We start from the raw sequence: 20,931 nt of genomic DNA, 5'->3' as shown, positions 1-20,931 counted from the left end.
CAGGTGGCACGGGCCTGGCTTGGCTTTCTGCAAGCGCCAGCTTCCCAACCTGCAGAACGCAGTAGGTGTGCAGGCATTAAGGCCTCCCCTGGCAAGGGAGTGCCTGGGACCCGCATCTTAGGGATAGGCCCCCGTGACTGGGGCGCACAACACGAGGGGCACTCTGGGCACAGCCACCCGCAGGGGCACTGGGGCTGCCTGACCTCACGGCGTGTCCCAACACAGGAACGCTTGTGTGGGTCACTTGACCCCGCTCACAGATGAGACCCCGGGGGGGGAAGCCGAGACAAGTGAGGGGCCTCGCTCGAAGCCCAGCCGGGCCAGCACGTCGTCTGAAGGCCTGTCGGCGTGGCGCTCCTGGCTTGGCCGCAGGCTTGTGGGTGAACCCTGAGCTGGTGTCCTGAGAGGGTGTCTGCCCAGCGGGGTCCGGCCCCCTCCCCAGCGGGTGAGCACGGCTTCACTTCCCAGGCACACCCGGCAGGGACGGACACCAGAGAGCCTTGAGGCAGGACATCCTGGTGCTCCCTCCCAGCAGGGGAAGCCAGCGGTGCCTCCTCACACGGATTCCACCCGCCCACCTGCTGCTACCCCGAGACCAAAGTGCGGGGTGCGCAGCTGCCAGCCGGGCACCCACGTACTTCGTGCTCCGGGTCCAGAGGTTTCCAGGAACACAGTGTCCTCCCGCCCGTTATCACCCGCCGGCCTATCTGATCGGGTGCTCCCCGGCTTGAAAAACACCTGCCTGTTCACCTGCGTTTTCAGCACATCACATTATCTCTGACACAAGTCAGTTTTTTAGCTTTTCTCAATTTTGGTGACAACCACCTCTGACTCCTTTCGACCTCAGACGTGCTGGGCCCCCTCCCACCTGCTGTACTCCTACACACTGGTACCCGTCTGTGTGCTCGCCGCGCGGGCACCCCACCCCTTCTGCCCGGGCCAGTGGAGCCCACAGCCTGGATGCGTCCAAGGCCTGATGCTCAGAGGCCCCTGGCCTGCCTGAAGAGCGGCGCTGCTGAGGCTTCTGCGTGGGTTTGACTCTGCGGCAAAGGGGCGGGGTGGTCACTGCCAGCCTCCCCCGGGGGACCTTCTGCTTCGAGCTTAGCGCAGGCTCACCCCACCGTACCCCACCCAGGCCCAGGGTGCCCTTCCCATGCACGGTCTGTCCGGCTCTGGTTTGGACATCCATCAGATGGACAAGTCCCTAGAAGCCTCAGTTTCCCCATATACAAATTAAGTAAACAGACACAGCGGGGGCCTATCCTCAGGGTGGGGTGGGGACTGAATGAGATTTCTGAGCCCCGGGACACCCTCCCTCTGCGGGGTCTGGGCGCAGAGACACACCACTTTCTCCACTGCCCCTGCCAGCTGGTGAGAGCGCCAGCCAGGCTGGCTACACTTCCTTGGGGGCAGAGAGTGGACCGTCCCGAATTCACGCCCACCCACCAGCCCTCGCCTGCCCCTTGCACTCAATGTGCTCAGCATGTCAAGGAATTTTCCTGGGGCTTGTTGAGGGTGACGGGCATACAGCCCCAGCTCCATCCCCAGGCGGGGACAAAGGCCCAGACCAGCTCCCGTGGCCCCCAAGGCTCCTGCATCTGCATCCAGGCTGGTTCTGGGACACAAGCCCACTGACCAGAAGCACTGGAGGTAGCGGGCTCAGAGGGCCTAGAGCCATCTGGGAGAAGGCTGTCCGCGGCCAGGCCTCAGTGCCTCGCCTGCCCCAGGCACGTGGGACAGCGCCCCGTGGACTGAAGCCCTGCAGCCTGGTGGCTCCAGGCCTGCTGGAACCCCAGTGGCCCACCGGAGCTCGCTAGCAAAGCCGCGCCTGAGCGGCCCCGTCGCAAACCGTAGGTACCCAGGAATCCTCAAATACAAACAGACCAGAAACGTCGAGACCCCGCCCACCCCAAGCATGGACCGCACGCAGACGAAGTGGAGGCACAGCCTCCTCCCCCTGCCACGCTGGCCTCAGGACGCCCACAAGCCAATGACGATGATACCAGGACTCCGCCCCCTTAAGGCCCCCACCTCCTGACAGCAGTGGAGCAGTGGAAAGAAGACCCACCTTCTAAGCCTCAGTCGGGGAGGCTGGGACCTGATGGCTAGGCGGGGCACCCAACAGCCAGTGCACGCATCCCAGCAGCACGCGCACTCTGGGAACGCACACGTGTGCCCACGGGAGCAGGACAGGAGCCAGTACCCCCAGCTCCGGGACAGAGGCTAAATTTACAATGTGCCCGAATTTGTAAATGGAGGGACGGGGCTCCAGCTGGGAAGGCCCACCTTCTCTGAGCTGCAGGGGAGGGAGGCTGGTCCATCTGGCCGGCAGTGGGCTGGCCCAGGGACCCAGACGGGCCACTGCAGCCCCTCACAGGTGACCTCTGCTGGCCAGGCGGCCACCATGCACAGCAGGCAAAGAGCCAGGCCCAGCCTCCTGGAAGCAATTTAATTCCCAAGGTTGCCAGGGATGAGCATCCCTTCCTGCTTGCAGAAAACCCGAGTCAGGATGGCTGCAGTCTGTTGTCACGAAGCACAGGGCCAGCCTGGCTGGGCCTCCCCGGAATCCAGTCCAGCCAGCGGAGAAGCTCGGTGCACAGCCCTGGAAGGGGCCCCGGGAGATGGCGAGGCTGCGCAGACCTCAGGAAGGCACAGCTGTGGGTCTGCGTCTCTCTTTCCGATGTCTGAAGCTGCGCAGGGGATTCTGGGTCTTGGCCTTCTGCTGGGCAAAGCCGCGGGTTAGCCTGAGGGCACCAGATGTCTGTCTGCCTAGATGGACTCAGGGAGGGGAGAGGTGTGGCCCCTTGGCAAGGCCCTACAGGCCACGAGCCAAGGACAGAAGCCACTCTAGTCACCCTCTGCGGCCCACTAAACACCACCTTCCTCTTCCCACCGCCTGGAGCACGGGCCAGGCAGTAAGGACAGAAAAGCAAACCGTCCTGTGCTCTTGAAGCTGCCTGGGGGTGGCCCAGCGAGCGTCTGACCCTCACGACTTCCCCCCTCAACCCAAGAATCTGAGGCCAGGTCTGGGGCCTTGCTCATCCCTCCCAAAGGCAAGGAGTACGCGCACTGTGATGACACAGGAGGAGGGAGGAGGGAAGCCCTGCGGCACAGCCAAGGCCCCGGCACACGTACCTGGACCTTCCTGGAGGTCAGCTTCTTTCGCTTCTTGTGAGGGCGCACGAGGCCGCGCAGAGCAGGGGGAACTAGAAGAGGCATAGACTCAGCCACGGCCACGGACCCTCGTAGCCCACCCCTCCTCCAGCCGGCGCCCAGCCAGCGGCCCGGCTCCAACCCCGGGCCTGGCACACCGGCCCCACCTCTGACGGGCCCAGGGCTGCAAGAACAGCGCCGCCGGGGTGAGGCCGCAGAAAACCGTGCTGAATCCCTCCCCGGCTGCCCTGAAGTCCCTCACAGTAAGCACGTGGCAGAAAGAAAAGTACGCATGTTTCCGAGAAAAAAAAAACACCCGCTAAAATACAACAGAGATCTCCGTGTAATTTCTCCCTACCCGGCCCATAATTACACGTCCACCCGGCACAACGGGCCTCTCCCCCCACAGCCTCCCGACACCCACAGCCACACGGTCACTGCTGCCACCTGTGGCATGACCCTTGGCCTCCGGCCTCACCTCCACCTGACCTTGGCAGGGCCCCGGCTCTCGACATGCCTCCACACCCCACGGCTGCCCTCTCCCCACTCACCCTGACCCTTGAGGCCCTCCGGCCTCACACTCCTGCCAGAGACTTTGCCCCTACAGGGCAGAGGAAGGGGGTCCCTAGTCCCACGTGGCCGACAGGCCCGTTCTCTCCGGGGCCAATAGACTCCAGCTGCCCCACCCCATCTTTGCCTGGTGACCGGCCCGTGTCCTCTGACAGGGGCGGCACCGCCTCCCGCCCGTGACACCCCCTTCCACACCTCCGTGTCTGCCTGGCCCGTTACCGGCTCCTGCCCTCAGGCACCTGGCCTCCATGAGGACTCTGCCCACACCCACGGCACGGGGGTCCCCACACTGCCTGTTTCTCACGTCCGCAGCAGAGGGGGCTCCCGTCTGCCTGGGTGCACGGGGAGCGTACCCGCATCTAAGCAGATGTGTCCGTGTGAACTCATGCACATGCCGGCCGCCCGGCCTCCGAGGTCCCGCCTCAGCCCGGCACGCACGGCGGTCCCCCCACTTACCCAGGTAGTCAGGGACGTGGCCCAGGTGAGGCTTCACCACGGCAGGGTGCAACGGCAGGTCGTGCCGCAGCAGCTGGAGGTCCCGGGGGTTGTCTTCAAAGTACGTCTGTGGGGGACGGGCGCACGGCAGGGTCAGTCTGCCTTCCGTGGCTCCGTGGAGGCCTCTGAGCGGGTGTGCCGTGCCCTCCCGGAGCCGCCGCAGCGCTGGTCTCCCACCTCCCTCAGGCGCCACGTCTGCGGGGACACGGCCCTTCCTGCGAGGCAGCCGCGCCCCACATGCTCTCCACGCAGGGCCCCACGCGGGCCACCTCCCCCAAGCGTGTGCCTTCGCCTAGCAGGTCCCCAGGGCGTCCTCCCCACAGCAACGTGTCCCGAGGACAACTCCGCATCGGCAGTCACGTGTCCCCCACAGATGCCGAGCCTCACCTTGAGCCTCTCCGAGTGCAGAAGCTCCTCCTTGATCTCCTTCAGCCTTGCCTCTCGAATGGCCTGTTTGGTCACCGAGCGCATGGCATCCTGGGCATACACACCAAAGGTCAGGATGGCAGCGGGGCAGGCACTGCCCCGTCCTCCCTTGTGCCTGCCTCAGTGCTCAGAGTCAGGGGCCTAGCCGGGGGGCTCGCCCACCCGCAGGAGCACAGACCCCGCTCACCTGGCAGCGATAGCGGAAGCCCTCGATCTCCTCCATGCGGAGCTGGTAAGGGAGCAGGACGGGGGCCCCGTTCTCTGTGGAGACAGCACAGCAGTGAGGGTCCCCTGAAGGTTTGGGGCGGGTCTGCCGGAGGCCGTCTGCCCAGAGCCCCAGCCCCTCCCGAGGACGAAGCAGCCCGGCCCCCAGCCCACACCTTCCTTGCGAGGAGCACGTGCGGTGAAATGCCCCAGTCCCGTGGACAGCCCACAATAGCTGGTCCAGCACAGTGTGCCGGGGCGGCCTCTCAGGCCCTGGGTGCCTGTCACAGCAGCTTCACCACCTGCCCACCTCCCCATCCTCCTCCCCCACAGCCACTCTGGACGCTCGACACCCGCGACAGAGTGGCGTATCAGTGCGGAAGTAGCCCTCACACTCGCCAGCCAGCGCCCCAGACCCCGCCCGCACAAGCCCACACTATCCATCCCAGACCCCCAACACAGGCAGGAACGAGGCCCCTTTGGGGAGCCCCTGGCCGGCGGACGGCCCTCCCCACGCCTCCTCTGACGGCCGCCACTCATAGCCGGGAACAACGGCAGCTGCACGGCCGCAGTGTCGCCTCCAGAAGGCCCTGGGGGCGCCCAGGCTTGGGCCTGGCAACTTGGGAGACAGAGAAGGACCCCCTGCCCCCCGATGAGCTCCCTCTCCTAGGTCCCCTCCTGAGATACCACCAGCCCCATCTCCCAAGACGCCCTCTCCTCTCCCTTGGCTCTTCTGCCCCTTGAGTCTGGACCTCGGCTTGCGCATCTCGGAGGACCCTGCCTGCCACCCAGGGCGGGATGAGGATGGGGCAGGAAGGAAGCACATGGCGGGGCCGAGCGGGAGGTGCTGCCATCACCGCCACTGAGCCTAAGGCGTCACGGGAAGAGAGCGCAAGGCTCTTACCTCCAAGAAGCTCCTCGATCGTGTGCAAGTGAGACTGCTCAGTGGGCAGCACGAAGGTCAAAACCATGCCCGGGTTGTTGGCACGTGCCGTCCTACAAGAACAGACCACCCAGCTAAACCTCTGGCCCGAGGTCCCGGTGCCTGCCCACCACACCCCAGCTCTCCCACCTGCCAGCTCGATGGATGTAAGCCTCGGGGGTGGGCGGCAAGTCAAAGTTGAGCACAGCAGACACGTGATGGAAGTCTATGCCGCGGGCCACACCTGCCTCCGGGTCAGAGGCCCTGTGGGGAGACATCCCAACGTCAGACCAACCCCCAACCAAGGTCAGCAATCTCAAGCCACTCACCAGTATAATCACTCAATAAAGACTTATAGCAAATCAGAGAACTCTAACAGATTGAAAACTCTAAAATCAGGAATGAGAACTATGTCAGAAGCTGGGGTAGGGGGCAGAGTCCTCGCCCCGACCTCAGTGCCTCGGGAAGGACAGAACTCACCGCAACCCAGGGCAACCCGACAACCGCCCCCACACAGCCTGCTGGGCAAACGCTGGGTTCACAATCCCTTCGGAAACCCCCTCCGGACAGGTCACAGCTGCGCGCCCAGCACAGGCTGCACGACGGCCCGACAGCCCACAGGGTCGGCCCTGCCTGCCGCCCCGGAGTATGTGCACGCACGCCCTTCACTCTTCTCCAGACCGTGGCAGCCGAGCGAGGCCCCCACCAGCGGCCAGACCCCAAAGCAGGATGCCTTGCTCGGGGACTCCAGTTTCACCAGCTTCTGAAAGACTGAGAAACAGGCCCTGCAGTGCGCCAGGGAAGGGACTCACCTGTCCCCCTTGGAGCCTCGGGCCCGACGCTTGCCCTTGACGGGGGCCCCCAGGACTTCGGCGTCGGTCGCTATGACACAGTCGTAGAAACCCTGGTTGAACTGGGAGATGATATGGCACCTGCGGCCCAAGAGCGGAGGAAGCCTCAGCCCCAGAGCCAGTCGGGGCCCCCTCCCACCCCCGACATCATCACGACCGTCGTCCTGACTCTTCCCTCTTCTCCAGCTCTGCTCCTGTGTAGCCGTCACGCCTCAGCTCCTCAGCTGAAGACCAAGCGACAGCGGAATTCTCAGGGCCGTGACACAGAAACTCAGTAGAGTCGGTCGAGCCCACAGCCTGGCCTCCACCTCCCACCCCCGCCCCATCTCTCCCTCCCAAGTCTCAGCTGAGGGGCCTGGCCGCCCACCTGGAGCACAGCGGGAGCTCTCCGTTGAGCACGCAGGCGGGGATGCCGAACTGCTCCAGGAACAGGCGCAGCCGGTAACTCCTCTCCAGAGTGTTGACAAAGAGCAGGGACTTGCCTCGGACCAACGACAGCTTGAGCAGGGCATACAGCAGCAGGAACTTGTCTTCCTCCGTCTGGCAGACCACCTGGCACTGCCGCAGCTGGTCTGGCCCCGGCAGCTGGGACTCCTGCAGCTTGAGAGTCACCTGTAGGGAAAGAGCCCCATGGTCAGGAAAGAGAAGGAGACGGAAGAGCCCCAAGCTGCTGGCTCAAGGAAGGGCAGCCCGCGTCCCCTCCCACTGGGGGACATGACAACTCAATGCGCCCCAGCCGTGTGCTTTGCGGAGGATGTAAGCTTATAAGGTGTTGCAGGCACAGAAGAGAGAACACACGGAAAATAAGGACACGGACCTACAGCAATAAGCTCTCAGAAGAACCAAGTTCATGTACGTGAGAGCTTTGACTGTGCTGCTCAAAGCAGCCCTTCTGAGTCTCAGGGGTCCCTGCTCCTGCCTTCAGGTAAGCGTGTCTGGACCACCCCCAGCAAACACCGGCAATGACGTAGCGACTGCAGACTAGTAGATGGGGTGTGCTGAGGACCACCAGCTTCTGGTGCCTCAGGACCAGGGGGCTAACCCGCTAACGAGTGTCCCACCCGGAATACTAGAGAACTCCTTTGAGCAGCAAGTGTCACGTCCTGGACCCCAGAAGCTTACTGGATTATGGAGTACCAGCTCCTTGAGTGCTTGTACGTCCTCATTAAAGGTAGCTGACATCAAAAACGCCTGGTAAATCCGGGGCAGGTGACTAGAATCAAACAGAGCCCATCAGCTTCCAGCTCCAGGCCCTAGGGTCAGTCCCGGCCTCACACACCCCTTCCTTACCAGAGCAGACTCTTGAGTTCCTCCTCGAAGCCGAAGGAGAAGAGAAGGTCGGCCTCATCCAGCACCAGCAGCTCCAGGGAGTCTCGCAGGACCAAACTGGCCTGCTGCAAGTGGTTCAAGATGCGCGATGGGGTCCCCACGACGATGTCGGGCTTCTCCATCAGCACAGCTCTGCAGGTGGGCAACACCTCCGTGTTGGGGAGTACGCACCCACCCAAGCCTCACCCCGGCCAGCCCTGTTTGCTGCACACCAACCCAGCAAACCCAATCCCACATTCCCGCACAGGCTCACTCCTCCGCGGCCCTGGGGCTCTCACACACCGCTGAGAGGCAGTGTCCTCAGCAGCTGAGACGTCGGCCACCCGGATGTCTCGAGCGCAGTAAGCAGCCAGCTGCTGGATCATGGACCGGGCCTGGCGTGCCAGCTCCTTGGTGGGCACCAGGACGAGCCCTCTCACAGCCTGCTCTACTGCAGGGCCCGTCTGCAACAGCACGAATGACAGGCTTCAGCCCGCCGGCCGGCATCCTCGGGGCCACCTGACCCCTGCAGTCTGACCCAATGCTGGGGCCTTCCACACGACTTAGCTGTGTTCTGACCAACCCTCACTGAGGGCCACCCTCCCCAGGACAGAAGGAGGGCGGAACAGAGCTCTTTCCCCGCGCACTGACCCTCAAAGGACGCCACTCCGTGGTTAGCACGTTACTGAACACACAGCAGCCAGAGCGCTGCACGGTCCCCTGAACCCCACAAGCACGACTGAGAGAAGCTCCCGCTTCTTAAAGTAGGTGAAGAGAAAGGGATGCGCTTTCTCTTCACAAAAGGATGACAGCAGCGCCCGGGCCGGGGCCAGGCGACCCGAATGCAGCCGAAGTGCGGAGCACAGCGGCACCCCGGGCCGGCCTTCGGGAGCCCCGGACCCCCCACCCGCCGCCGCGACCCACCGCCTTCCTGTGGAGCAGCAGCTGCAGCGCGGGAAGAGCGTACGCGGCCGTCTTCCCCGAGCCCGTGCGGGCTCGCGCCAGCAGGTCCTTCCCCTCCAGGGCCAGCGGGATGGCCTTCTCCTGGATCAGCGTGGGTCGCGACCAGCCCAGGTCGGCGACGGCCTAGGAGACACGACTCGCGGCTCAGCGCGCCGCCCCTCCGCCGCCCCCAGCCCCGCTGGCCCGGCCGCTCAGCCCTCCCCGGTACCTGCAGGAGCCGGGGGTCGAGGCCCATGTGCTCGAAGCCCAACGCCTCCGGGTCCGCCATGCTGCGGCTCTGCGGGGACAGCGCGCACGCGAGCACGGCAGGAAGGGCGCCACGGCTCGTGGGGCGCCGCCACCAATCAGCTTCGCAGGCACCGCCCCCTCCCGGAAGTGCTGGAGCCTGGGCTTCCGGCGGCCGGCGGGGTTGTGCGGCTGCGCAGGTGCGCGAGCCCGGGGTCTCGGGGGAGGCGGGGCCGGCGCCGGCCGCCGCGGCCTCTCGGGCACGGTCACTGCTCACGGCTCTCCCTTGCTTCACCGCGCTTCCCTCAGCGGCTCTTGCGGTGACCTACGACGTGCGGTGCCCGGCGGGCCGGCCCTGGGGGTGCCAGCACGCGGTCCGGGGGCACGGGCGGGCGGAGCTCGAGAGACAGAGGTGGGCTGGCCTGTGGCTGCCCGTCGGCCACCGGAGCAGCGTAGCTAACAAGGACTCGGTCCTCAGCCGTGTCGGCTCGCTGTCGCGGCCTCGCCGGTCACCACGGGCCCAGCGGCACGAAGCGGCCCAGCTCCTCTGCTGTGGTTCCGCCGCTGTCCTGCAAGGTCTCGCGGGGCTCCTGTCGTCCTGGAGACCCGGAGGGACGCTTCCTCCCTCGCCTTCCCCGTTGCCTGCGCCCCACTTCTTCCTCCGAGCCAGCGCCAGAGGCCGGAGTCCTCACGTCCCACCACGGCGACCCCTGGCCGCCACTTTTCACAAACCTAGAGATGACCCTACGCTCGCCCAGCTAGGCCGAGACCATCTGTCTTAGAGTCCGTCCGTAGCAACCTTCGTTCCCTTTTGCCTAGAGCCGGAGACGAGGCCTCGCCCCCCACGCGTTTTGCAGGAAGGTTGTGGTACAGTCTAAGCAAGCAAGAATTCCAGAACAGAACTAAGGTAGTATTGGGAGGAATAACAGAATTACCTCAACGTAGCCAAACTGGTTTCTAAACGCAACTTCTCCCGACCGTGGAGTGTCTGTGGATGTCACATGGCAGCGTGGAAGTCCTCCCCACAGCCGCCACCTGCTGGCCCATCCTCCCGCCATCCGTTCCTACCTGCCCCAGCAGTAGGACAAGCGCTCCTTCCTGTCAAACCTTCACAGGGGAAACCTGGACCTTGGGAGCTACTGGCAGAATCAAGATGCACTGACTTGTGCCTACAGCTGGACAGACCACCAAAGGCTGCAGGGTTGCCTGCCCTCCCATAGCCCACCAGAACAGCCACGGTGGCAGAGACATGTTCCCTGCCTGACCTGTCCCGTAGTTCCTGGGAAGCTCAGGCCAGAGGCCCACGCGGCTAACCATCTCACTTCCTCCAGGTTCATTCTAACGTGAGAAAACTGAAAACCATCCTGAATATCCAGCTTTAGAGAAGTCAGTTAGGGTAATTTCACCTCGCTGGACCATTAGCCATCCAGAATGAGACATAGGAGGAGCACCTCGTTTTTAAAATACAAAGATATTAAATGATAGAGCCTAGAAACAAACTTGCATGTATTTTTATGGGTAAAAATAGGTACATATACAGAGCAGTTTAGAACATGGAGAAAAAGACTTTGCTCTGTAGGTCACATAAGCAATGTGTACTAATACGGATGACAAAACCCTAGAGAAGCAAGGGCAGTCGGTTTTAATATGGCAGAAGGGCAGTGTACTAAGATGCTTCAGTGTAAGTCCAAACAGGTGCTTCATCGCCTCACATGACTCCCTGCTGGTGGGTTCTCGGGTGACCTCTGTGAATGGCCAAACCCTGGCAGCATGAGGCCCCCCTGCGGACGTCCTACCCACTGAAGGTCAGCACAGTAGCCCAAAAGTCTGGGGCCTCTCTTCCACCCCGATCTGTGCTTCCCGTCTGCCCACAGCCTCTTAGTTCACTTCAAACACAGCTACTACAACACATTTTATTTCACTGGAAAAATCTGTATGAAGAACCAAATGTGGTTCCTGTGAAGAAACATTTAGCACAGCTTAAATAAAAGTGAAGAAAAGAGGGAGGGGAGGAGGGCCCTGCCTGTTCTAGTTCTGCCACCAACACTCTGGGGCCCCAAGGGATGGAAATCCCCAGTGTCCCAGGGAGTCCCTGCTCGGCCCTCTCGGAAGGCCCTGAGAGCACCTGTGGTGTCTGCAAGCTGCAGTGGCCCTTAGCAGAAACGTACAGGTACACAGAAAGCAGACGAGGCCACGCTGGTGTTTTCAGCTAGTCACACACAGGCAGAAACACTTCAACTAGGAAGTAAAATATATATAATTTATCAAAAAATAGTTCTAATATATAGAAAAAAGATTTCAATCCGCTGAGGCCTCTGCCCCCCTTATTTACATTCACAAAGCCACTGAGCAAACCCAGGACTCAAGAGGGACAGTGAGGCAGGGCCTCCCTGGTGGGGCGTTTCAGCCGCCTACTGCCTAAGTAGACGTAAAGAGAGAAGTTAAAGGAATAGCAGAGACTTTTTTCACTTGCTCTTTTTGTAAGAGGAGGAGGGGAATCACTGCAGATGAAACAAGGCAGACTTCATCCGGGGTCAGTTTCGATTCTGAACAAACCCCAAAACAGACCTTTGAAAACCTGGACCAATGTCCTGGGTCCTTGAGAACCAGTGTGAGCGAGTGGCTGATGTGAGCGCTTTGTTGCTATGGAACCGATGTGGCTTGTATTCTTTTTTCATTTTCTTTCCCTCAAAATCCAGGTGGATACGGTATTGGGTGGGGAAAGTACGAAATAATCGAGGTGAAGGGGAGGGATCGTACGGAGAGGATACTACACCAGCTTCTTGGCCTCAAAGAAGCTTTTGAGGTGACGCATCTGCCAGATTCCAGTGAGGATGAGAATGACCGTCTGAGCGATTGACCACCACAGGACCCTCTGGTTGGTGCTCTCGCTGGTGAGACGGAAGCGCTCTTCGCGATACTGTGTAGGACAACAGGCTGGGATTAAACGTGCAGGACAGGTGGTCCCCGCTGTTGTGAGGCCCTTCCCTGCTGTGCGAAATTCAGCTTCAGGTCCAAATGCCTCCTGAGACGCTGCCTTGGATTCCGCGGGGAGTGCCCCGGGAGAGTGCCACGCGCTCCGCCACGACCAGCTCTGCCAGGCTGGGAGCAGTGCTCCATGCACTTCAGTCTGCAAAGCTTGGAAGCGGCCAGGCACACGGACACCCTCCACCCCATTCTCTGAATAGCTGAGCTCCCAAGCGGGGAAGGCCTTAAACAGAAACTTCCAGGGGGCATGGCGGGCACAAAGGTCATCTGCCACGTCCGAGTACGGTCCTACGCATGCTTACCCTCTGGTAATCCTGCTCCTTCTGGATCTGCTCCACCTGATCAAGCAGCTGGCGGGCTCGGAGCTGGAGCTCTGTCAGCTTGTCCTTGGCGGCGATCTCGGGGTAGTTGTTGGCGTGCTCCCCAACCTGGATGTCCAGGTGCACACGCTGGAAAGACACGGGGTGGAGCCCCAGAGCCCCAAGGTCGGAAACCCTCGGATTCTCCGTTACAGGTTGGGGAACCTATTCTCGTCCCTAGCAGTGAGACAGAAATGCTACACCTATCTCTGATTGTAACTGTGTCCCAAAGTGTCCCAAATGACGGTGGCTGTTAGGTCAGAACTCGGCAGAATCAGGGGAAAGATTCTGAGCTCTGGCCAAAGAGGCAATCCTCTTACCAGTCTGCCTCCAGCGAAGAGAGCCATCCTGGTGGAGTTTGAGTGCAGGCAGATCTGATGGTCACCGGGTGTGTGGGAGGTGAAGGTGAAGCGGCCCTCGGAGCCGTACTGCCGGGACAGCACCACCTGCAACGGGACACACCGTGACAGCCCCCACCTGCACGGTGCCCTGTCCTCGGAGCCCTGCACGGCCCAGAGAAGTCGGGGGAAGCGTGGCCTCGTGGAGGCTGCAGGGCGCCCGTGCGAGCACGACCAGCAGTGGCCCTACCTTGCCTTCGGGATCCTTCACCTCCACATGCATGCCCAGGCCGGGGGTCGAGGGCAGGAAGACTTCCTTCTGCTTGTCCCACATCTGGGTGCGGTAGTTCCCTGCGGAGCAGACACAGCAGTCACGACCCGCCTGCTCCGGCCGGCTCCCACACTCCGCGGGGCGCCGTGGCCGCGTCTCGGGGACACACAGGGCCCCGTCCTCCCTCGCCCCGCCTGACCGATGACCATGGTCTCGTCGGGGATCTCCTCAATGAAGCAGCGCTTCTCGGTCTCGCCGATGTGGAAGTAGAGCCCTCGGGCGCCGGCGGCGCACAGCGCGAGCAGCAGCAGCTCCGGTCGTCCCATCGCCCGCCGCCACCCGCCCCGACACCTGCCAACTCGCGCCCTCCGCCCGTCGCGCATGCGCGCGCCTGCGCCCCAGTCTGGCCGACGCCACAGAGCCGAGCGCAGAGCGCGCATGCGCCATGACGCTCGCGCTGCGTCCGTCTGGCTCCGCCGCTAGGCCTGGCCGAAAGGAGAGTACGCATGCGAAGGACTCAGGGATCCCTTCGTCGCTTTGCGGGAGACGATACTTCGTCCGACACCTACCTGCGCCTCTTCTCCCCTGCGCGCATGCGCAAGCCTGCGCCTGGCTTCCAGGAGAGGCTGCATAGCCGGGCTCCGGGCGCCTATGTGGCGATTAGCTCGCGACCCGCTCCTCCGCGGGCGGGACGTGGTGGGGTCTCGCACTGGAGACGGGGCGTGGGGTCGTGGGGTCCCGCGCGGGGGAAGGAACGTGGGGGCGTGGGGTCCAGCGGGGGGACACAAGGGATCCCATCCAAGGGGTGGGGCGTGGGGAAGGGACGTTGGGAGGAGGAGTCCCAGGCGGGGAAGGGAGCGTGGGGGCGTCGGGTCCAGCACTTGGGAAGGAGCCGGGAGAGGAGGGGTCCCGCGCGGAAGGTGGGGCGGGGGCTGCCCGAGCTGGTGGGGCTGTGTCACTCGGAGTGGTGACCGCCACGCGTGACCTCTGACCCGGCTGTTGTGCTGGAATTTCCTGACCCTTGCGTGGGAGGGACTCACTGGGTGCGGGGCAGGGGGTTGCCAGGTACCGCACTGATGGTAAAGGAGATGTGGTGGGCGTGGCACGGGGACTAATGAAGAAAAGCGTCCCTTCCTCAAGTTTTTACTAGACTCTGCAAGGCGGAGCGTGTGGTCGAGTCCATCTTATTTTGTCCCCGCAGGCCCCGTGGTTTTCTACCAGCCAGTCAGACTGAACTACTCTCTGTGTCCTAGGTGAGGGCTGAGGACCTGTAGGGGCCCCCGGGAGGTGCAGCGTGCCTATGCTGAGAGCCGTCCTTGCAGAAAAGCGCTGTAGCGGGGCTCTGGGTGCTCTGGGCATGGCTGGTGTTGCGTGTGCTGCTGTGTATCCTGTAAGTTCTGGTTCTGAGCCAACACAGGTATCCTGGGGGATCAAAGAAAGTCATTTAAAAGGGAAGCTTCCCCAGTAGTTGTGTGAGGACCCAAAGCCTGTTTAAAGCCCTCTTCTTCAGAAGCTGTTAACTCCCTGATTTTTAAATACAGGCATTTAGCTCACTTCCTTCTAATGGGATGGACAATAAATAATCTTCGGCCACCTTCTGCGGTCTGATCCCAGTTCGGATCTGAGGGACGGGCTTGGGATAACTGACTCGACCCATGCGCTGTTGCAGCCCCTCCACCCCCGCTTCCGTTGCACTAAGCACTGCAAAATGAGACTGAAAATCTGGGCTAAAAAAAACGGAGGGCGAGAATGAGGGAAACAGAATGAGTAGGGTCATGGGTGCGTTTGTCTCTCCTAGTTAGAGCACCCCCTTCTCTGGGATGAAGGAAGATGAACACCAAGCCAGGACATTGTTACTGGGCATAGAATCACAGTAGCGCTTGGTTGAAAACCTTAAATTTTTTTAAAGAGAATTCCTGAACACACATCAAGAGAGAATAGTTACAATGAACTTTGATATACTCATCACCCGCCTTCAACAAAAATCAGTTTCTTGCCTGCCTTGTTTCATTTCTTTGGCGTGTTTTCCCTGAAGTATATGAAACTGTGTCCAGAAATGATGTATGTCCAGAAAAAAAAAACAAAAACCCACATCATTTCACCTAAAAATACTTGTGTCTCTAATAGACAAGGACTTTTTAAAAATACCATTTCCACATCCAACAAAATTAAACAGTTCTGTTAATGTCATGTAACACTTAGCATATGTTCAATTTCTCCTCGTTGTCTCAAAAAACTTCAGAATGCTTAAATCAGGGTCCAAACAAGGTAAAGTCAAGCCGTTCAGGGACACAGCTCCTCACTCTGTTTGTTGTTGATGCTGATGGTGCCATTTCCTACTGAGGCACCGAGATCACCCGACCAGTAGAATCCACGTTCTGGACTGGGGGTTTGTATCTTAACATGTCACTTCCCATTTATCTCTTGGTCACTGCTGTATCCTGTAAACCATTATATCCACAACCAGGGAGGATTTGCAATAAAACTAAATGTGTCTGCATACATTTCAATCATTACCCCTTTTTAATGTTCAGATCGTCTCGTAAGATGTCCAAGTGCTCTGCGCCCTTTTAACACAACTCTGGTAGTCTTTACTGGCTCCCTTGCTTTCCACTTTGCACACTGCCTGCCCTACACACAAAATCTGCCATTCGGGGGTGCCTGGGTGGCTCACTCAGTTGGGCGTCTGCCATTGGCTCAGGTCATGATCCTGGGGGCCTTGCTAGGGCTCCCTGGTCGGTGGGGAGTCTGCTTCTCCCTCTGCCCCTCCCCCTGGCTCATGCTCTCTCTCTGAATTCATTCTAATAAATAAAACCTTTTTTTAAAAGTCTACTGTTTACCTAAAGGATCTTGATTCACTTTGGTGAGAAATGGTATTCATAGTTCTAATTTTGTTGTTTTTTTTCTTCAAGAGGACCCTAAATTTGTCCTAATTGATGGGTAATCTTAAAGAGATTGCATTACTCACAGGAAAAAACCTATGTTAGGTAATCGAAATCCCCAGGCCTGAAAACTTTTCCCCTCGAAGATGGTGGGCAATTTCTGCCAACGTTACCTAAGCCAGCTGCCCCCTCATTCAGTCAATATCTATGAGCAGCTACTGTGCCGGTGTTTTAAACCCTGGGGACATAATGGTGAACAAAACACAAAAATCCTTGTCCTCATGGGTTTATTTTGGTTATCACCCTTTGGTTATCACACACTCTATAGCATGCCAGAGGGAGAAGGTGTCAAGGAGAAAAATTAAGCAGGGAAGAGGTTAGGGAATGTAATGGGTTGAATGGTGCCCCCACCAAAGACAAAAGATCGACGTTGAAATCCCTGGAACCCGTGAATGTGACCTGCCTTGGGGTCTTCCCAAATGTAATTAAGGACCTGATGTGATAATCCTGGATTATCCTGGACCCTAAATCCAGTGACCAGGGTCTTCACAAGAGACACAGAGGCACCCACACACCCACAGAGTGGCTACTGTAAAAAGCAAATAGAAAATAACGATCAGTGAGCATGTGGAGAAATCAGAACCTCGGGAGCTGTGGGTGGCATCATAAATGGTGCAACCACTATGGAAAATAACATGGAGGCACCTCGAGAAATTAGAACTACCATATGACCCAATCATTCCACTGCCTGGTAGAGCTCTAAAAATCTGAAGACAGGACCTCGAAAAGACACCTGCATGCCCACGCTTACAGAAGCACTATGCACAGCAGCCGAGAATGGAAGCACCCAAATGTCTATCAATGGATGAACAGAAATCAAAAGGGGTACAAACGCACCACTGCATACCATTTAGCCTCGAAAAGGAAGGAAATCCCGCACCGAGCCACAGCACGGATGAACCCTGAGGTCAGCGTGCTAAGGGAAATACGCCAGTCACAAAAAACAAATAGTGCATGATTCCACTTACAAACAAGACGGTATCTAAAGCAGTCAAATTCGTAGAGACCGAGAGTAAGGTGGTGCTGAGGGAGGGGGCTTGTCTAATGGGCACAGAGTTTCCGATCTGTACGATGAAAACAGTTCTGGAGAGCTGTCCCATGAGGTGCCTGTCACTGAACTGTGTAGGCTTGGAAGAGCGAGCTGCACGGATAAAAGGACTCGCCACGCAGCCCAGAGCCAGACACTGCAGCCACAAGCCAGGAATGCCTGGATCAGCCAGAAACTGGGAGACCCACAAGATGATCTCTCCCAGAGTCTGTGGAGGGAACACGACTTAGCTGACATCTGGATTTTGGACTTCTACTCTCGAGATGCGTAAGAGAATAAATTTCTGTTGCCTTCACCCATCCTGTTTGGTTAATTTGTTATGGAGACCAACACAGGGAAGGTCTGGTTAGAAGCGGGGTGGGGTAGAGCGCAGTGGCCAAAGAAGGCTCATCAAGAAGGCGCCCTGTGAGAGAGGTCCTGGAGGGCAGGTCACGTGGCTACCCGAAGAGCTGTCATGAGTTGAACAAGGTCAAGGAGGCCAGTGTAGCAGGAGGCACAAGCATGGGAGGGAAGCAGGAGGAAATGAGGTCCTAACTGGGGGCGGGAGAGTTGGGTGGGCCTCTTAAGGCACTTTAAGGACCCTGGCAAACGAGTGAGAACCCCTTAGGGGATTCTGAATGAGGAATGACGTGGTTTGACTCAGATTTTAAAATTCGGATCCTGTCCAGGCAGCGGATGACCATGTAAAAGAACAGGAACACCGGAGGATCAACGGATCAGAATGCTGTTGTAAGTTAACGTTCAGCCTAAATCAGGTCTTTTGTTCCATCTTGCAGTTCACAGGAAATTCAGAAGTTCAAGTACGCCATGAGGAAATAACAAGGCAAATCCAGAATATGGAACAGTTGGCTTCTACCTCCCAAACACTGAAGTCAAGAAGAAAAACAAATGTGGGGGAAATGTACTTAAAAACTGAGCTGGCAAGAAAGGACCAGAGGTGTGCAGTACTACACAAGGCATGTAGCCGCCCCTGGGTCTCGGTGTTCTAGAACTGATGTGGGAAACAAAGGCAGAAGAAAAATTATTAAATCTCCTGACTACCTACAGCCCACTGACAGGAGGGTGCACAGACCCCCACTTTCCCTCCCTGGGAACCCGGCAGACATGAGGCTGGGTTCCAGGAAGATATCCAGCGTGCATTATTAAGTTAAGAAAGCAAGTGTGCAGTAGCTGGAAAACGTCAGCGGTTACTTAGAATAACGCGAGTATTCGGCAGTATGGCTGTACTGGCTAAAATAAATAATTCTTTCCTGGTTGCTACATGGCCGTGCCCCACGTACTGGACTCCCTCCCTCTCTGCTGTCTACCCGCCCCCCCCCGACTGCCCCTGAACCCGACGAAGAGTTGCTGCCAGCATGGATGGCGTCCGACAAGCCAGCAGACAATGAAGTGGATGGTAACGGGGGGCCAGGAACACTTTGAAAAGCAGACCTTGTAATACGCTACTGATTTCTGAGCTATGTGAATATGGCCCCTATTTCATAACATAGAATTCAAACCCTGAAGCAGCGCTTCCACCATTCTGTTTTCTGGATTCCAGTGGCTGTCAATTGCTAGCTTATTGGTTTGTCCTAGAATGTCAGCTCCGTGACAACATAGGTCCTGCCCATCTTCCGGGTTTGCCTCTACCCCCAGAACCTCAGCTCAAACTGGTATAAACATTCTTGAATGAAGGCAGAATGTACAGTTGATGAAAAAGCACACTGAGCAAAAGCCGTAGGATGCAGTGAAGGCAGTGTGCGGAGGAAAACGCACAGCTGCCAATGTCTACATTAAAGCAGAAGAAAAAGAGCAAATCAGTAACGTACATTCAAAGTGTACTTTGAGGGGGGCCTGGGTGGCTCAGGGGTTTAAAGCCTCTGCCTTCGGCTCAGGTCATGGTCCCAGGGTCCTGGGATAGAGCCCCATGTCGGGCTCTCTGCTCCGCAGGGAGCCTGCTTCCTCCCCTCTCTCTCTGCCTGCCTCTCTGCCTACTTGTGATCTCTCTTTCTGTCAAATAAATAAATAAAATCTTAAAAAAAAAGTGTACTTTGAGAAACTAAAAAGGAATCAAAAAAGAAGAGCAAACTAAACCCAAAGCCAGAGGAAGGAAAGAACAATGAAGATTTAAATAGAGATAAATAAAACAGACTAGGAAAACAATAGTTCATAGAAGCAAAAGTTGGTTCTTTGAAAAGATCAACAGCACTGATAAATCTGCAGTTCGGTTGACAAAGGAAAAAAGAGAGAAGACATAAATCACTAACGCAAGAGATGGGAGGTAGAGACACTACCACTGACTTTACAGAAATAAAAAGGGTAAGAAAGCACTCTGACCTGCACACCAGCAAGTAGGGTAACTTAGATGAAATCCCTAGAAACACACAAGAGTACCCAAAGCAGAAGGCTCAGGACCAGATGCTTTACTGTTCAATTCTACAAACGTTTACAGATTTATCACCAATCCTACCTAAACTCCCCTGACGAACTAAGGAGGAGGGAACACTTCCTAATTCATTCTATGAGGCCAGTATCACACTGATACTAAAGCCAGACAAAAGTTATCACAATGAAAGAAAACTAGACCAGGGTCGCCTGGGTGGCTCAGTGAGTTAAGCGTCTGCTCAGGTCATGATCTCAGGGTCCCGGGATCCAGCCCCGCATAGAGCTCTCTGATCAGCAGGAAGCCTGCTTCCCCCTCCCCCTCTGCTTGCCTCTCTGCCTACTTATGATTGATCTCTCTGTCAAATAAATAAATAAAATCTTAAAAAAAAAAAGAAAACTAGACCAATTTCACTTATGAATATAGATGAAAAAAAAAACTCAACAAAATACTAGCAAATCCAAGAGCACATTAAGAGGACTGTACATCATGGCCAGTGAGGATTTGTCCCATGCATGCAAACGTGGTTCAACAGAAGAAAATCAATGGAATAAATCACATTAATAAAATGGAAGGGAGAAAAATACATGATTACCTCAGCTGATAAAGAAATGGCACTTAACAAAATCAGACACCCTTTCACCATCAAAAACACTCAGAAAACAAGAAATAGAAGGGGACTTCCTCAACATGATAAAGAGCACCTACAAAAATCCCACAGCAAACATCAGACTCAACAGTGAGAGGCTAAAGTTTCCCCCTAAAATCAGGTACAGGCCAAGGAGGCCCATGTCCACCCCTGCCATTCAAGACTGTCCCAGAAGTTCCAGCCAGATCAATTAGACAAGAAACAGAAGGCATCCAAACTGGAAAGGGAGAAAAACTATATTCGCACATGATATAATCCCACATATGAAAGAAAATCCCAAAGAATCTAAGAGAAAGCTGCCAGGCCTAATAAAGAAATCAGAGGGGGCACCTGGCTCAGTCGGTTAAGTGGCTGCGTTCAGGTGAGGTCATGATCGCACGGTCCTGGGATCAAGCCCCACACTGGGCTCCCTGTTCAGTGGGGAGCCTGCTTCTCCCTCTCCCTCTGCCTGCTCCTCCCCCTGCCTGTGCGCTCCCTCTGTGTGTGAAATAAATAAATTAAAAAAAAAAAAAAAGGATTCAGTGAAGTTACAGGGCCCAATATCAGTACACAAAAATCAATATACCAGGAATAAACAATCAGGAAAAGAAATTAAGAAAGCAATTCTGCCTACAGATGCTTCCCAAAACACACTGGTAATAACTTTGACCAAGGCTCATGGCTTGTACATGGAAAAGTAAGAAGAATGGTAAAGGAAACTAAAGAAGACACAAATAAAGGGCAAGATAACCTCGGACTGAAGACGTGATATAGTTAGGATGTCAACACTACCCAAAGTGGTCTACTGATTCAACACAGTCCCTATCAAAATTCTAGTGCTGTTTTTTTTTTGTTTTTTTTTTGTGTTTTTTGCAAAA

General features: G+C 57.3%; 2 protein-coding genes and 1 long non-coding RNA gene across 3 annotated transcripts; 1 reads left to right on the top strand and 2 right to left on the bottom strand.

The window, feature by feature from the left end:
• Window positions 1–2,435: 2,435 nt before the first annotated feature.
• Window positions 2,436–9,215, bottom strand: DDX56 (DEAD-box helicase 56). The gene is made up of 14 exons (XM_032875053.1): window positions 9,101–9,215; window positions 8,854–9,015; window positions 8,233–8,393; window positions 7,912–8,082; window positions 7,744–7,834; window positions 6,989–7,233; window positions 6,583–6,702; window positions 5,921–6,034; window positions 5,753–5,844; window positions 4,832–4,905; window positions 4,606–4,695; window positions 4,180–4,285; window positions 3,136–3,206; window positions 2,436–2,719 (listed from the first exon to the last, which is right to left on the bottom strand). Exons 1-14 carry the CDS (start codon window positions 9,158–9,160, stop codon window positions 2,642–2,644), a joined length of 1,635 nt encoding a protein of 544 aa, XP_032730944.1. The 5' UTR covers window positions 9,161–9,215; the 3' UTR covers window positions 2,436–2,641.
• Window positions 9,216–11,016: 1,801 nt separating this feature from the next.
• On the bottom strand, window positions 11,017–13,464 carry TMED4 (transmembrane p24 trafficking protein 4). Its single transcript, XM_032875052.1, has 5 exons — window positions 13,273–13,464; window positions 13,053–13,153; window positions 12,785–12,910; window positions 12,408–12,554; window positions 11,017–12,037 (listed from the first exon to the last, which is right to left on the bottom strand). The coding sequence occupies exons 1-5, from the start codon at window positions 13,454–13,456 to the stop codon at window positions 11,888–11,890; spliced, it is 708 nt and encodes a 235-aa protein (XP_032730943.1). The 5' UTR covers window positions 13,457–13,464; the 3' UTR covers window positions 11,017–11,887.
• Window positions 13,465–13,953: 489 nt separating this feature from the next.
• On the top strand, window positions 13,954–18,113 carry LOC116877956. The gene is made up of 3 exons (XR_004384742.1): window positions 13,954–14,463; window positions 17,142–17,330; window positions 17,840–18,113. It is a non-coding gene; the product is annotated as an uncharacterized LOC116877956 (long non-coding RNA).
• The last annotated feature ends 2,818 nt before the right edge of the window (window positions 18,114–20,931 follow it).

The sequence above is a fragment of the Lontra canadensis genome, unplaced genomic scaffold, assembly GCF_010015895.1.
Source record: "Lontra canadensis isolate GAN:19392208 unplaced genomic scaffold, GSC_riverotter_1.0 scaffold54, whole genome shotgun sequence".
Lineage (NCBI taxonomy): Eukaryota > Metazoa > Chordata > Mammalia > Carnivora > Mustelidae > Lontra > Lontra canadensis.
Note: the sequence above shows the minus strand (reverse complement) of the source record. Positions and strands in the feature narration are given on the sequence as shown.